This window comes from Anomaloglossus baeobatrachus, chromosome 7, assembly GCF_048569485.1.
Source record: "Anomaloglossus baeobatrachus isolate aAnoBae1 chromosome 7, aAnoBae1.hap1, whole genome shotgun sequence".
Lineage (NCBI taxonomy): Eukaryota > Metazoa > Chordata > Amphibia > Anura > Aromobatidae > Anomaloglossus > Anomaloglossus baeobatrachus.
The window spans coordinates 153,027,775-153,045,047 of NC_134359.1; the positions used below are offsets into that span (position 1 = coordinate 153,027,775).

General features: G+C 48.1%; 1 protein-coding gene across 4 annotated transcripts in view; it reads left to right on the forward strand.

The window, feature by feature from the left end:
* The first annotated feature begins 8,569 nt into the window (after positions 1-8,569).
* Positions 8,570-17,273, forward strand: part of MFSD6 (major facilitator superfamily domain containing 6) — a 505,191-nt gene continuing 496,487 nt past the window's right edge. For all 4 annotated transcript variants that reach the window (XM_075317766.1, XM_075317765.1, XM_075317768.1 and 1 more), the window contains exon 1: positions 8,570-10,131. In XM_075317766.1, the coding sequence (XP_075173881.1) occupies positions 8,618-10,131 (1,514 nt within the window). In that variant the 5' untranslated portion in view covers positions 8,570-8,617. The remainder of the gene's footprint in view (positions 10,132-17,273) is intronic.

Sequence of the window (17,273 nt, forward strand, 5' to 3'; positions counted from 1 at the left end):
TATCTCCTTCGCTGTCACCGCAATGCCCCTGCTCCCAGCTGCTCACTGCGATGAATAATCAATGAAAATAATGAGCGGGAGGCAGCAGAGCCGGAGACAGCATCGCTGGTTACAGGTAAATATAGAAAATCTTTTTATTTAAAAACCCGTGTTTTCTCCGGTCCGTGTCACACTGATGTCACACGGATCACATCAGTGTGCGGTCCGTGTGACACCCGTTCTGCCGGAGAAAAAACTGGCACGTTTCCGCGTGAAATAGTGGGGCCACACGGTCCGTGTGAAAACACGCCCGTGTGAGTACACAGTAGGGTAACATGGGTACGTGTGACATCCGTGTTAAAAACGGATGTCACATGTACCTAAAACATGGACGTCTGAAACAGCCATATGGTTTTGTAGCCCATTCCAGCCTTGTGCAGGTCTATGATCTTGTCACTGACATCCTTAGAAAGCTCTTTGGTCTTGCCCATGTTGTAGACGTTAGAGTCTGACTGATTCATTGAGTGTGTGAACAGGAGTCTTTTATACAGGTGACAAGTTAAGAAAGCTGTCTTTAATGCAGGTAATATTTTTATTGGGAGCGTCTAAGTGGTGTGTAGGAACCAGAACTCCTAATGGTTGGCAGGGGATCAAATACTTATTTCTCTCTTCAAAATGCAAATACATTTTATATAATTTATACAATGTGATTTTTCTGTATTTTATTTTGGATATTCTATCTCACTGTGTTCATTTTTTTTTTGTCAGTGGGCAAACTTACAAAATCAACAAGGAATCATATAATTATTTCCTTCCCTGTATTAGGCTGCTTTCACACATCCGTTTTTTGCTGAGCGGCACAATACGGCATTTTGCAGAAAAAAACGCAACCGTTTTTTTTGCCACCAGTTGTGTTTTTTTCCGCATAGACTTGCATTAGCGCCGTATTGTGCCGCAATGGTCTTGCGTTGCGTCCATTTTTTGCCGGATGCAGCATATTTAGCCCATGCGGCGGCCGGATGGAACGTTGCCTGGCACATTTTTTTGTGCGGCGAAAAAAACGATTTACAATGCAAGCCTATGGACGCTGGATGCGTCGTCCTGTGGCAAAAACCGTATCCGGCCGCCGGATGCGTTTTTTCGCACTGCGCATGCTCAGTATCAAGCTGCATCCTTCAAAAAACGGACGGGCCGCATGGAAAAACTTATGCAACGGATCAATTTTTTTTGCCGCATCCGTTGGAAAGGTTTTTGAGCCGGATTGAGCCGCACTGCAAAAACCGGATGTGTGAAAGCAGCCTTATCTGGTGGTGTCTCAGGCTACGTTCACACATCAGTTTTTTGGCATCAGGCACAATCCAGCGTGTAGAAAAAACAAAAAGCCAGCACTAAATGTGCACTTCAGCACTAAACATTCCAAACTGTACTTATAAAAAAATTTGAGATTTTTGGCAAATAATTGCAATTTCTTGAGCTGCCTCGCCACGTCACGGCAAATCTCATTTGAGGCAGTCCTACACTAAAATATTTTTATAAAATGTGCCATACGGCCTCACATATGAATAGTAGAACTGCTCTTAGCAGCACTCACCTCGTCTATTTCAATCCCGTACCCATGACTGAGTCATGGCTGTGGGCGGACAGGTCCAAGCAAATGCTGCATGAAGTAAATAGCCTGTGGACAAAGCCTGATGACCCAATGTGAACAGTCACCAACCGCCAAAATCTAGACAGACGGAATACATCCCAATTTGGGGTGCATAGCAAGGTGGAGGTCAACCACCGACCAATTCAATGAGATTTGCCGTGACGTGGCGAGGCAGCTCAAGAAATTGCAATTTTTTGCCAAAAATCTCAAAATTTTTTATAATAAGTACAGTTTGGAATGTTAAGTGCTGAAGTGCACATTTAGTGCTGGCTTTTTGTTTTTTCTACAATCCAGCGTGTACCTGATGCAACGGAACCGGCGCAGAATATGCAAAAACGGATGCGCCTGATCCTTTTTTTTTTATGGATCCGGTATACCCGATCCGTCAAAAAACGGATCCGGCGCATCTGGTTTTTTTGCATCAGTTTCGTCCGTTTTTTTGCTGGATCCGTTTTTTCAATAAATTGGAGCATGCTCAGTTTAAAAAAACGGATCCAGTGGCCGCATCCGTTTTTTGCCTCATCGCGCCTCATCCATAGGCTTCCAGTGTAAATCACACCGGCGCGATACTTTTTTTCAGAGACAAAAAAACGTTCAGTGAGACGTTCCATCTGGCCGCCGCATTGAGTAATTACGCCAAATTCGTCAAAAGCCGGATGCAATGCTAGGCCATCAGGCACAATCCGGCGCTAATACAAATCAATGGGGATAAAACGGATCTGGCACTGGATCCATTTTATCTGTTTTTTTTTCCGGATTGTGCCTGATAGAAAAAAATCTGATGTGTGAACGTAGCCTTACAGGGGGGTGGCAGCGGTGGTGGAGCAAGGTCACAGAATCGGGATCGGTGCTGGAGTAGGGCAATGCTGCGGGTGGTGTGGTGGGTGTCCTGGATGCTCGCTGTGAGGCAGGAGCATCAAGAAACTGCTGGTAGGCTTCATACAAATGGCGCTGGTATGCGTCGATATACTCGTCGATGCGTGTGCAGATTGTATATCTGCTCAATGACGAGCCGAGGTTTAATCTTTCACTTCCAGGTGCCATTTTCCTTAAGTCAGTTGCTGGGAGATCAATGGATTGGAGGTGGCACATGCGCAGATGAAATCTTGAGCCGAGAGCTCAATCTGCGTGGGCGCCATTATTTGAAGTCCGTACTGCCAACATTTTCACAATGGCCCCTGCCTCACCCCCCGCAGTGAGCACAGCCCGAGATTAACACCGCTCACAGAACAGCGGAAAGCCCGCCTCCTCTGATGGTAAGCTACATTCGGCTTATAAAATGCACCGCCTATTTTCCTCCAAAAATTTTTGGGAGGAAAAGTGCGTCTTATAATCTGAAAAATATGGTAGTTTTAAGAATGGTTTCACACTTAGGACCTTGGCAGAATTCTGGTGTAAAGTGCTGTTAAATCTCACAAAGGTTTGCATGATACGAAGTTGCGGAAAAAAATGCTACTTTTGCCATTTTCACGCCTCTTTGCTCATATCCACCAAAGTGATAAAGCTTCACAACAAATTCATCAAATGTGTGGTATCTTGGGCCAGAAATGTTACTCCAGTCTCACGGTCAGGGCCGGCGTCAGCATCCGGCACACCCGGGCAAATGGCGGGGCCCACTCGGCCTCGTTAGTTCTGCTGCCATTCGCCTCAGTTCTGCGGCCCCCGGGCCGAGTTCAAGGGACTGCAGTCCTCGGCAGGAATCTGCGGTGCCGTCCCTTTAAGGAGCGCAGACCTCCTGGTTTGAACTTAAACTGTAGGCGGAGCTACCGCGCGGCGTCCTGCTCAGTCCCACAGATAAAGGAGGTGCAGTGCCAGCCAGCAACCCCCCCGCACAGCACGTCTGTCCGGCGCTGTGTGGGCCCCCCTCTCCACCGTGACCTGAGCGCTATGTGCTCTCCCCGCCCCCCGATCTATGGGCTGCGGTGAGCTGTATGGGCTTCTCCCCCCCCCCCCGAGATGTATACCCTGCCCGCCCCCCTCCCGGTGCCATATACGCTAGCCCCGCAGAGCCGCGCGCGGGGGCCCCCCAGAACGTCTGTCTGTCTGTCTTTCTGTCTATGCATGCCTGTCTGTCTATGCATGCCTGTCTGTCTATGCATGCCTGTCTGTCTATGCATGCCTGTCTGTCTATGCATGCCTGTCTGTCTATGCATGCCTGTCTGTCTATGCATGCCTGTCTGTCTATGCATGCCTGTCTGTCTGTCTATGCATGCCTGTCTGTCTGTCTATGCATGCCTGTCTGTCTGTCTATGCATGCCTGTCTGTCTGTCTATGCATGCCTGTCTGTCTGTCTATGCATGCCTGTCTGTCTGTCTATGCATGCCTGTCTGTCTGTCTATGCATGCCTGTCTGTCTGTCTATGCATGCCTGTCTGTCTGTCTATGCATGCCTGTCTGTCTGTCTATGCATGCCTGTCTGTCTGTCTATGCATGCCTGTCTGTCTGTCTATGCATGCCTGTCTGTCTGTCTATGCATGCCTGTCTGTCTGTCTATGCATGCCTGTCTGTCTGTCTATGCATGCCTGTCTGTCCATGCCTGGCTGCATGCATGCAGCAGAGCCACATGCATGCATGGCTGTATGCATGCATGGGGCTCTGCTGCATGCATGTGGACTGCGGGGGTCCTCCGTTTGTCTGTATGCAGCAGAGCCGCGCGCGGGGGCCCCCCTGTCTGTCTGTCTGTCTGTCTGTCTGTCTGTCTGTCTGTCTGTCTGTCTGTCTGTCTGTCTGTCTGTCTGTCTGTCTGTCTGTCTGTCTGTCCGTCTGTCCGTCCATCCATGCCTGTCTGTCCATGCCTGTCTGTCCATGCCTGTCTGTCCGTCTATGCATGCCTGGCTGCATGCATGCAGCAGAGCCACATGCATGCATGGCTGTATGCATGCATGTGGCTCTGCTGCATGCATGTGGACTGCGGGGGTCCCCAGTTTGTCTGTATGCAGCAGAGCCGCGCGCGGGGGCCCGTCTGTCTGTCCTATGCATGCATGCCTGTCTGTCTGTTTATGCATGCCTGGCTGTATGCATGCCTGGCTGTATGCATGCATGCAGCAGAGCCACATGCATGCCTGGCTGTATGCATGCATGTGGCTCTGCTGCATGCATGTGGACTGCGAGGGTCCCCAGTTTGACTGTATGCAGGAGAGTCGCGCGCGGGGGCCCCCCAGTCTCTGTCTCTCTGTCTCTCTGTCTCTCTGTCTCTCTGTCTCTCTGTCTCTCTGTCTCTCTGTCTCTCTGTCTCTCTGTCTCTCTGTCTCTCTGTCTCTCTGTCTCTCTGTCTCTCTGTCTCTCTGTCTCTCTGTCTGTCTGTCTGTCTGTCTGTCTGTCTGTCTGTCTGTCTGTCTGTCTGTCTGTCTGTCTGTCTGTCTGTCTGTCTCTCTGTCTCAGAGTCGCGCGCCGGGGCCCCTCTGTTTGTCTGTCTGTCTGCAGCAGAGCCACGCGCGGGGCCCCTCTGTTTGTCTGTCTGTCTGCAGCAGAGCGGCGCGCGGGGGCCCGTCTGTCTGTCTGTCTGCAGCAGAGCCACGCGCGGGGCCCCCCCAGTCTGTCTGCAGCAGAGCCACGCGCGGGGCCCCTCTGTTTGTCTGTTTGTCTGTCTGTCTGTCTGTCTGTCTGTCTGTCTGTCTGTTTGTCTGTATCCAGCAGAGCTGTGTGTGCCTGTATGCATGTATGATGTGTATCTATGTATTTAGATTGTGAGCCCCAACTTTAGATTGTGAGCCCCAATGGGGACAGTGTTCCTGATGTATGTAAAGCGCTGCGGAATATGTTAGCGCTATATAAAATTAAAGATTTGAAAATTAAAGATTTGATGTCAGTGTATATGATTGTATAGATTTGTCTGTTTATATGTATTTTTGTGAGTTTATCTTTAAATATGTATATGTACGTGTATGTTTCTGTGTATGTGTGTGTGTGCGTGTGGATGATGCCCACTGGGACTCTTTCGCCCGGGGCCCACAAAAACCTGTAGCCGGCCCTGCTGACGGTATTAGGCTATGTTCACACATTGCGTTTTTGCTGTGGTTTTTCACAAGTTTTATGCGAATTGAAAGCTGCTTCTTACAGTACCATCAAAATCTATGAGATTTCAGAAATCTCATTCACACAATTGTTTTTTTTTCTTGATTGAAATGGAAAATGCTGTGTTTTTTGAAAGAAGCAGCAAGATGAGTCGTTCAGTGTTTTTACAGCGTGTTTTCACCATTGAAAGCAATGAGAGTGCAAAAACATAAGTGCGTTAAAAACATGGCAAAACCTGTTTTTTGGAAACAGCTTTCTTACTGCCAAGAGAGCAGTTTTTGCGGCAGAAAAAAAAAGCAGCTTGTGAATATACCCTTACATTTCTGGTGGTACCGCACGCTATTTGTAACAAGCCCCTCATTTATTGTGGGGTGTGCCCCTCCTAATGAAATAGGTGCTTATTACTCTAGCGACGCCATTATTAAGACTTGCACCTACAACACCAATGAATCAGGTCCATGGTCTCTTTTGTAAAAATGGAAAACAGTCCTTATCTAGGCTTTTTTTATGGTAAATCTCATCTGAAGATTTTGTTAAATCTTCTTCAAAGCACAGCATGCTGTAGGTATGGCGTGCCGTATAGAATTCAATTTATGCTTGAAAACCAAACGTTAAAAATGTCTGAATAAATGTATGTATCGTCCTTGTCTTTAGGCCAGAGAATGAAACCTTAAGGTACCGTCACACTAAGCAACATCGCTAGCAACATCACTGCTGAGGCACAACTTGCTAGCGATGTTGCTGTGTGTGACATCCAGCAACAACCTGGCCCCTGATGTGAGGTCGCTGGTTGTTGCTGAATGTCCTGGACCATTTTTTAGTTGTTGCTCTCCCGCTGTGAAGCGCACATCGCTGTGTGTGACAGCGACAGAGCAACAACTGAATGTGCAGTGAGCAGGGAGGCGGCTTCTGCGGACGCTGGTAACCAATGTAAATATCGGGTAACCAAGAAGCCCTTTCCTTGGTTACCCGATATTTACCTTCGTTACCAGCGTCCGCCGCTCTCACGCTGTCAGTGCCGGCTCCCTGCATACATAGCCAGACTACACATCGGGTAATTAACCTGATGTGTACTCTGGCTAGGAGTGCAGAGAGCCAGTGCTAAGCGGTGTGCGCTGGTAACCAAGGTAAATATCGGGTTGGTTACCCGATATTTACCTTAGTTACCAAGCGCAGCATCGCTTCCACGCGTCGCTGCTGGCTGGGGGCTGGTCACTGGTTGCTGATGAGATCTGCCTGTGTGACAGCTCACCAGCAACCCGTGTAGCGACGCTCCAGCGATCCCTGCCAGGTCAGGTTGCTGGTGGGATTGCTGGAGCGTCGCTTAGTGTGACTGTACCTTAAGCCTGCTGTCAGCATATGTAGATTTGTGTCCCTTTTTGTACTAATGTCTAACTAAAACATAATAAACATGCCAGAACTTTCCCAAACACTCCCCTCCTTGATAATGCCTCAATTTTAATTTTTCAAGTGGTGAATAAAGTTGTAAATTATAGTGTAAATATGGCTCTCAGCATTGTCTGTATCTATGCTATAAAAATGATGCAGAAATGAGTAAAGGGAGGCTAAAGGGTGTTTTACACGCTGCGACATCGCTAGCGATGTCGTGCGCGATAGCAACCGCCCCCGTCGTTCATTTGGTGATTGCTGCTGTAGCAAACATTATCGCTACGGCAGCGTCACAGGCACATACTTGCTTAGGCCTCTTTCACACGTCCGTGAAAAACCACACACGTTTTTCACGGACGTGTCAAAGTTGTGTAATGGCCTACGTGTGTTCTCCGTGTGTTATCCGTGATACAGGAACTTTCTGCTCACCTGTCCCTGGCGCTGATTTTCGGTCTCCGGTCCTGCCGACTCCCCGCTGCTGCTGCTTCCGGCCGCAGTGAAGTGAATATTCAATGAGCATAATGAGCGGCGGTCGGAAGCAAGTGACAGCAGCGGCAGAGACAGGAGGGCTGGAGAAGGTGAGTAAAGTTTTTTTTCTTTTTTTTTTTCCTTTTCTCAAACACGTGTGTTTTCTCCGGCACGTGTCACATGGAACACCTCCGTGTGGTCCGTTGGCGTTCCGTGTGACACCCGTGTTGCCGGAGAAAAACAGACATGTTGACGTGTGGAGCACGGGTCTACGTGTGCCCGTGTCTCCGGTACGTGAGGAAACTGATCAAACACGTACCGGAGACACAGACGTGTGAAAGAGGCCTTAGCGACGTCGCTGTGACCGCCGAACAATCCCTCCTTCAAGGGGGAGGTGCGTTCGGCGTCATAGCGACGTCACTGTGGCGTCACTAAGCGGCCGCCCAATAGCTGAGGAGGGGTGGAGATGAGCGGGTGGAATATCCCGCCCACCTCCTTCCTTCCTCATTGCCGGTGGACGCAGGTAAGGAGATGTTCCTCGTTCCTGCGGCGTCCCACATAGCGATGTTTGACGCCGCAGGAACGACGCACTACCAGCGGCATGCACCATCACCGATATTTTGAAAAGGAGCGACGAGTCAACGATTTTTGCCGTTTTTGCGATCGTTGATCGTCGCTCCTAGCTGACACGCTGCGATGTCGCTAACGGCGCCGGATGTGCGTCACGAACGATGTGACCCCGACGATATATCGTTAGCGATGTCGCAGCGTGTAAAGCACCCTTTAATGTAATACAACTGGGGATACGACCATGAGTGAGCTCCAGAATATTAGTCTCCTGTGAGATAGGAGGATGCACTCTATGCCGAATATCAGTTGCAAATGCAATTCAGTGTGTGTCTAATATATTTATATTTTTTTTAGAAAGAAAAAAAGGTAGGCTTGTATCTGTGTAAAAGCTCAAATAGCCTGTAGGACACCTTTCATATGGTTGTAAAATGATGCCCCATACAGTAGATTTGTTTAGTTACTGTGCTCCACGTTTCACCTTTCACTCTTTTGTTACTTGCAGGGCTGATGCACGTGGATCTTACTAAATATTAGCTATTTCTGAACAGCCATGGCTACAAGCGATAAAGTTGCCATTTTATCTGAGGATGAGGAGGAACAGAAGAGGAAATATGTACTTGCTGATCCTTTCAATGGTGTCACCACAGAGCAACCTGTTCCTAGTGGAAATTCAGAAGTTCCTGACAATTTGTCCACAGAGGATCAGGATATGGACTGGCTGGAAAGGCACTGCATAAAGATTAACAATGACCTTCTGATATCCAAAGTGTTCTACTTCTTTTTCTACTCTGCATATGGGTCTCTCTACCCTTTATTGCCGGTATACTATAAGCAGCTGGGCATGTCTCCCACCCAGAGCGGATTATTAGTTGGCATTAGATATTTCATTGAATTTTGCAGTGCTCCTTTCTGGGGAGTAATAGCTGACAGATTCAGGAAGGGAAAGATTGTCTTACTGTTTTCAGTACTTTGCTGGGTATTATTCAATTTGGGGATTGGATTTGTAAAACCAGCGGCTTTACTTTGTGTGCCTAATATGCCTATTCCAGTTAAACCTACAAACTCCAGTCCATTTAACACAACCCCTATGCCTCTAACCCAAATGACCAAAGAAAGTGGTACTGTACCCCAAAACAGGCAGAAGAGGGATCTGCTGGATAATACTCTTTCATGGAAAGTCTCTAACTCTCACTCATTGTTTAACAAAGAGTTTCCCGTCTTTTTCCATCGCATAATCAGAGAAGTTGTGAATGACACTGGCACACCAACATCGTCTGATCCTACGAGGAATATTACAACCACCATCATTACCACCACGGTTACCACAAAGAATCCTTATGCCATGTTACAGTATAACCAAGAAGATGTAGAGACCATATTTCTGTTAATTCTATTAGTGGTTATTATCGGAGAGTTTTTCAGTGCTCCAGCTGTTACTATTGTAGATACAGTAACGCTCCAATATTTGGGCAAACACCGAGACCGCTATGGATTACAGAGAATGTGGGGATCACTTGGCTGGGGACTCGCAATGTTGTCTATAGGAATAGGAATAGATCACACTCGCATCAATGTGATCATTGAAGGAGAAGGCTGCACGGAGCCTGAATACAAGAACTACCGGATCGCCTTTATTGTCTTTGGTGTTCTGATGTCTGTGGCGCTTATTGTCTCAACACAATTCCATTTTCATTACCACCATTTAAAACCAAGTGAGGAACGCAGGGAAGATTTGGAAATCTCACCTGTGGAGACAAATGCCCAGTCACCATCTTCAGCAGAGCAGAATCTGGATGAAGGAAGAGGTGAAGAAGAGATGGTCCAGAATTTCAGATTTTGGGATCTGGTGAAGATAATCTGCACAGTACAGTACGGATCTGTACTTTTTGTAGCCTGGTTCATGGGATTTGGTTATGGATATGTCTTCACCTTCCTTTTCTGGCACCTTGAAGACCTTAAAGGTACCACAACATTGTTTGGAGTCTGCTCTGTCCTGAGCCACATATCTGAACTGACTGCGTATTTTTTCAGCCACAAGTTGATTGAGCTAGTTGGTCACATCAGGTAAGTGCTAAAACATTTATATTTTGTAGTCGTGGAGCTTAGCATGGTTCATTTTATTGGTGTAAAATAGCACATCAATTTTAGATTTTAAGAGTAAATCATTTCAGAATTGTCCAATGATCATTTTACAAACTGAAAGTTTAAGGCCACATTCACACATTGAGTATTTGGTGAGGTTTTTACCTCCCATATTTGTAGACAAAACCAGGAGTGGAACAAGCAGGGGAAAAGTGTAATAGAAGCATGTCACCACTTCTGGATTTTTTACCCACTCCTGGTTTTGGCTTACACATACTGAGGTAAAATAAACTCACCAAACACTCAATGTGTGAACTGGAGCGAAAAACGCAAGAAAAAAATAAAGGTAAAAGTCATTTTTAATAAATGTATTGAAGAATTTAAGAGCGTACACAAAAATTAGATAGTAATTCACTAGCTTACAAAAAAAGAGATGTTAAAAAAGACAGTGTTGCCTCTATCCCTTCTTTTCCTCGGCTCTCACCTTGCCGCGGATGTTGGCACCCTATTCATGCGCAGTAGCACCCCTGCTCCACGACTATTGTTCCGCTCTCCCTAGGCGACTTTAAATTGGCATTCGATAAATAGGGATATGTTAAATATAGAATTAAAAAAAATAAGGTGTTGTATTACCGACCTCATTGATTTGAGCCCACCAATGCTAACAGTATAGGAGTGTTTCTTTATATTAAGTAAGCATATGTAAACAACTGGTTTACATGTAGTAAAACTACCACTGGTGAGGCAGATGATATGTTCTATTAAAATCACGGTATAGTGATGTAAAACAACAAGTATCTGATAACTAGACCAACGTATAAACATGACTAGATGAGTCAACATGAGTTACATATTTGAACCCCATGTCATGTCTCAACGTGTTTCCCCTAAAGGTAGGTTCATCAGGAGGCTTAATAAAGAAATAGGATAAACATGATGTCCATAGCATGGATTCTGTGATTCTGCTCTGACCTGAGTGCATGTAAATGTGCTTCCTATATGTATATTCCTTATCTGGTGCCTAAAACGACATCTCTTCATGTTTAGATGGTCCCATCTCTAACGTATTAGAAAATATCCACATAGCAGTAGGGCACAGCAGTAGGGCGCCTGCGCGGGTGCTGTAGCAGGTCTCACAAAGGGATAAACACTAGAGCTCTTCTTCACATGCCGGCGCATACGCAATACCCACACTGGATGGAACTTCCTGTTGGTGCGACGCATATCCATCTCGTGACGTCACTGGGGCTTGTGCGCAATTAGCAGGTGCATCACATGGGGAAAAACTGCCATGCCACTGGTGTGCAGCGCATGCATGGTGGTAATCACATTAATTACAGCTGTGATATGTTAACCCTTTTGGCACTTTTTTACTTTTACACTGGATCTTTGAGTACAACCACAGACAGGATATACAGCAAGAATGTTACAGGAGTGCAAATAATAATACATAATACATTATAGACGCAGAATTACGATCTTAATATTAATTACTATATAGATACAATAATTGTCAGATTGGTTTTAGCTCAATGCCTGACTTGTTAACCCTTGCATAGCATCTTTTTGCTCTTTACTTTGGCACTGCATCTTTTAGTATAAGCATAGAGAGGATACACAGCAGGAATGTTATAGGAGCGCAAATAATACTTATTACTGACCATATAGACACAGAATTAGGTTCTTAATATTAATAAATTTATATGGATAAAATGATTGTCATATTGATAAGGCTGCTTTACACACAGACCCTCTATGTCAGGGGTAATAAAAGGGATATATTGGTCCCACTGAAAGATGTGAACCAATAAAAAGAACAATTGTCCTACTCTTTATGACCATATATATTATATATTAAAGCAAGTAGTTTATTTTATTTTTAATCTCCGCCAGTCCTAGTTATGGATGTTAGAAAAATCAGTTGTAGTTCAACATCTCATTCAGACTTTTTAGTGTTAGGCTATGTGCGCACGTTGCGTAATTACATGCAGTTACGCTGCGCTTTGTAGCGCAGCGTAAGTGCATGCGTCCTGCATCCCCTGCATAATCTATGGAGATTATGCAGGAGCCGTGCGCACGTGGCGTCTTAGAGCGCAGCGCTTCGGCTGCTGCCCGAAGCGCGCGTTCTAAGAAGTGACATGTCACTTCTTCCGTGCGCTTTGCCGGCAGCCCCTGCTCTGTCTATGGCAGGAGCTGCAGGCAGAGCGTATGGAATCGGCTTTTTTTTTTTGTTCACTACGGACATTTTCTGGAGCGATTTGAAGCGCACGTGTGCTCTTCAGATCGCTGCAGAAATTTCTGCAGTGACTGTACGCAACGTGCGCACATAGCTTTACTGTTTACATTCTAAAAATCCACTGAGTCTCTTTAATGTAAAATGAGTTTGCCCCAATCTCCTTTTCTCACGTGTTCCCTGATTACTTTCAGTACATAAAAGGATACACAGTCACTATTACCTTGGAGGCATTCCCTGACCTGTCATGACAGGAGGGCGTCAAGTTTGTGTCGTATATCACCCGAATGTTCACTGATGTGTTTCCTGAATCCCTCCTTGTCTTACCAATGTAATTAAGGGGATAGCTGCATGTTGTCCTATATATTACGCCTTGTTTAACAATTTGCAAAGTCCCTCATAATGAATTATTTTCTTGTCAATGTACTAGTGAACGTCTTACTTGGTGTTACCTATTTGGAGAAAGTAGATCCTTCACATCTAAAAGTTCCAAATACCTTGTCGTACCTACCCTAACGTAGGGAAGAGGACCGGGACTGTGGCAGATGAACGCCAGGACAGGGGCGGATACAAGAGCAGACAGGACAGTCTCAAGTGCAGACATGGACCACCAGGGTGGCTCAAGGCATATAGCACAGGCAGAGTCTCTCGCATCAGCGGGGCAGGATGGACAGGCAAAGTCACTAGCAAGGCAGATTGCATGGACAGGCAGAGTCTCTAGTCCCATCGGGGCAGGATAGACAGGCAGAGTTACAAGTACCAATAAGGCAGGACAGGACTGAAACCAGGTGCCAAGAGGTAGAACGTGCTGGTAACCAGGTATGGGCAGAACAGGACTGGAATCAGGTGCCAACAGGCAAGACTGTCTGTGTCCAGGCAAGGCAGGTACAAGCGGGCCAAGACGGGATGGACAGTGTTACCTTACAAATAACTACACAGAACTGAACTGAACTGACTAAACCAGGTGTGGGGAACCTTTATTCTGCCGGGGGCCATTTGGAAATTTCTACCAACCTTTGGGAGCCGCATAAAATTTTCAACTTGAAAATTACCCTAATATATTTGGTTTAACAATTAATTAACTCGCCCTACTGTAGTGGCTGGAGCGGCTTCTCTTTGGTGCGGCTGTGATATTGATCATATCGCTTCTCACAACTGCTTTTCCAGGTCTGTCTCAGTCTGGAGCACAGTCAACATTGTGAAATTACGATTGGTAAACCATATTCATCACATAGGAGACGCTGTACATACACACACACACAGCCCTGACACACTGGCTGTATAACCACACACAGCCCTGATACACTGGCCGTATACTGCGCACAGCTCTGACACACTGGTGGCCGTGTACCGCACACAGCTCTGACACACTGGTGGCCGTGTACCGCGCACAGCTCTGACACACTGGTGGCCGTGTACCGCGCACAGCTCTGACACACTGGTGGCCGTGTACCGCGCACAGCTCTGACACACTGGTGGCCGTGTACCGCGCACAGCTCTGACACACTGGTGGCCGTGTACCGCGCACAGCTCTGACACACTGGTGGCCGTGTACCGCGCACAGCTCTGACACACTGGCGGCCGTATACAGCGCACAGCCTCGACACACTGGCGGCCGTATACAGCGCACAGCCTCGACACACTGGCTATATACCGCACAAAAATGGACACACTGGTCATATTGTATACCGCACATGTATACCGTACACAGCACTCGCACACGCCGTACACAGCACTCACAGTTGCTGTATACAGCAATCACTGATGCCATATACATCACACATTGGCATACATACACTGAACATTGAAGTCACTAATATATTAGATATATGGTGGCATATATTAGATATAAACACACTTAGCTCAGATATAAGTACCTGCTGCTTAGTTGTCCCTGTAAGATCAGGTGCAGCACAAGTTCCTGATTGACGCTCCCTCCTCATGCAAGATGGATGTAGCAGCTGAGCTCCAGGGCTACAGCAGAAAGCAGCCGTGCACTGACTGGTTAATGTCAATCAGCGCTGGCTTCATTCTGTCTCCTGACTCCTCTGCGGTGCTAGACCTGAGCAGCCGAGCACAGAGGCTGAGTGCACAGGACGGGAGGGTGAGAGGCTGAGCACATGGCACCATGCAGCCTTCTCACTGCCGTGCAGGCCCCTCCCCCATCACTCTGCTTCTAACTGTAATCTGACAGGAGATCGTGCAGTAGCGAGAGGCCGGGGGAAAAATCCTCCCTAGTGCAGTCTGCCGGCCGGCTCTGTATGACTGCACAGCTTGCACATCGCTACGGGCGGCCATGCTTGCATGGCATATGGGGATTTAAAGGGCCAATAGCTGACAGGAGGAGCATCTAACTTAGCACTGCGGCCACCGGGAATCTGCCCAGGGGCCGCATAAAATGCCATGGTGGGCCGTGTACGGCCCGCGGGCCGAAGGTTCCCTGCCCCTGGACTAAACTGATGGTGTTGAGCAGGCTCCTCCCCTAGTGGGAGCGTGCCCTAAATACTCAGTGCCTCTCAGCGATTAGGCTGTGAGGCACTTCCTAGGAGTGGCGCACTGGCCTTTTAAGAGAAGGGCAGTGGTACGCGCACGCCCTAGGAGCACTGCCAAAGGCCCTGTGTGTCGTTCACAGGACTCCGGTGGAGGAGAAGCCCAACTGGAGGAAAGCAGGGACGTTGGGCAGCGTGGAAGGAGCCGGCCACAGCGGTGAGTGACAGCGTGTCCCTATAGGAGGAGGATGACAAGGAGTGCAGTGACACAGCGTTACAGTACCCCACCTTACACCACTTTCCCTTATGCCTGAAGATGGGTTTTTCTCTCCTCAAAGTCGATGGTAGCCGGCAGACAAGCGGAAATCGGGACAGGCTGTCAAGACTTAATCATACATATCCAAGGCAAACCTAGAAAAAGCGGACAAGGCAAAAAGGAGATCTTCTCTGAATGGGTATCTCCCACAGGTTCAGGAACAAGGCATCCGGGTTCAGACTGGGGCACTCTATCCACGTACGACACCAACAAGAACTTCAGAAGGCATCTGATGGGAGCTTGAAGATGCACAACAAGTTCAGGAACTAAGTGATTAGGGTACTTTACACGCTGCGATATCAATATCGATATCGCTAGCGATCGTACCTGCCCCCATCGGTTGTGCGTTACGGACAAATCACTCCCCGTGGTGCACAACATCGCTGACACCCGTCACACGGACTTACCTTCCCTGCAACGTCGCTCTGGCCGGCGATCTGCCTCCTTTCTAAGGGGGTGGTTCGTGTGGCGTCACAGCGATGCCACGGGGCAGCTGTCCAATAGCAGAGGAGGGGCGGAGATGAGCAGCCGGAACATGCCACCCACCTCCTTCCTTCCTCATTGCCAGTGGACGCAGGAAAGGAGATGTTCGTCGTTCCTGCGGTGTCACACACAGCGATGTGTGCTGCCTCAGGAACGACGAACAACATAGTATCTGCAGCAGCAACGATATTAAGGAAATGAAAGACGTGTCAACGAGCAACGCTTTTTCACATTCTTGCACTCGTTGATCGTCGCTCATTGGTGTCACACGCTGCGATGTCGCTAATGGCGCGGGATGTGCGTCACTAACGACGTGACCCCGACAATGTATTGTTAGTGATGTCGCAGCGTGTAAAGCACCCTATTGTGTTTGGATTGGAGCATTCCATACACGCACAACACCGATGAAGTCTTCAGAAGGCATCGGATTTCCATGCATGACATCGACAAGGGCTTCAGAGGGCATATTATGGGAACTTGGAGATGCAGCACGGGTTCATGAATGGGAACAGAATTGGGATTCCAGAAAACAAAAGGCCTCAGGAAAGACTGAGCCAAGCTGACAGGTTTTTTCACTCTAGCAACTTTCTTCTTAGGGCAGAATTCAGACTAGGGAAAAAAAAGTCAGCGGAGTCCATGGCCTGTTCAAACTGTAATGCTCGCCTCCAGGGATGGTGAGCTGGGGAGCGGAAGTGGACCAACTGGACCACAGGGAGACCCTGGGCCTACCCTAAAGTGGGGTTAGAGGACCGGGACTTTGGCCGCTGACCCCACGACAGGGGCGGACACAGGAACAGACAAAACAGAGTCTCAAGTGAAGACAAAGACCACCAGGGTGGCTCAAGGCAGACAGCACAGGCAGGAAGGACAGGCAGAGTCTCTAGCACCAACTGGGCAGGACGGACAGGCAAAGTCACTAGCAAGGCAGATGGCATGGCAAGGAAGGAGAGGCAGAGTCTCTAGTACCAACAGAACAGGACGGACAGGCAGAGTCTCTAGCACCAGTGGGGCAGGATGGACTGGATCAGTCAGAAGTACCAACAAGGCAGGACAGACAGGCAGCAGGTACGGGCAGGACAAGACTAGAACCAGATGCCAACAAGCAGGACAGGCTGGTAGCCAAGTATGGGCAGGACAGGACTGGAACCAGGTAACAACAGGCAGAACGAGCTGGGACCAGGTACAGGCAGGAACAGGACTGGAACCAGGTGCCAACAGGCAGGATGGGCTGGGACCAGGTACAGGCAGGACAAGACGGAACCAGATGGGCCGTGATTGACAGGGTGACTTGACAACTAACTAGACAGAACTGAACTGACTAAAATGTTGGTGTTGAACAGGCTCCTCCCCTAATAAGAGCGTGCCGTAAATACCCAGTATCTCTTAGCGATAGGCTGAAAGGCACTTCCCAGGAGTGGCATGCTAGCCTTTTAAGAGGAGGGCAGCGGTGCATGCCATAGAAGCACTCCTGTAGGCTCTGTGTGGCGTGCACAGGCCCCAGGAGGAGGAGAAGCCCATGTGGAGGAGAGCCAGGCAGTGTGGAGGAGCTGGCCGTGGCTGTGAGTGACAGCATGTGCTTGCAGGAGAAGGAGGGCAAGGACTG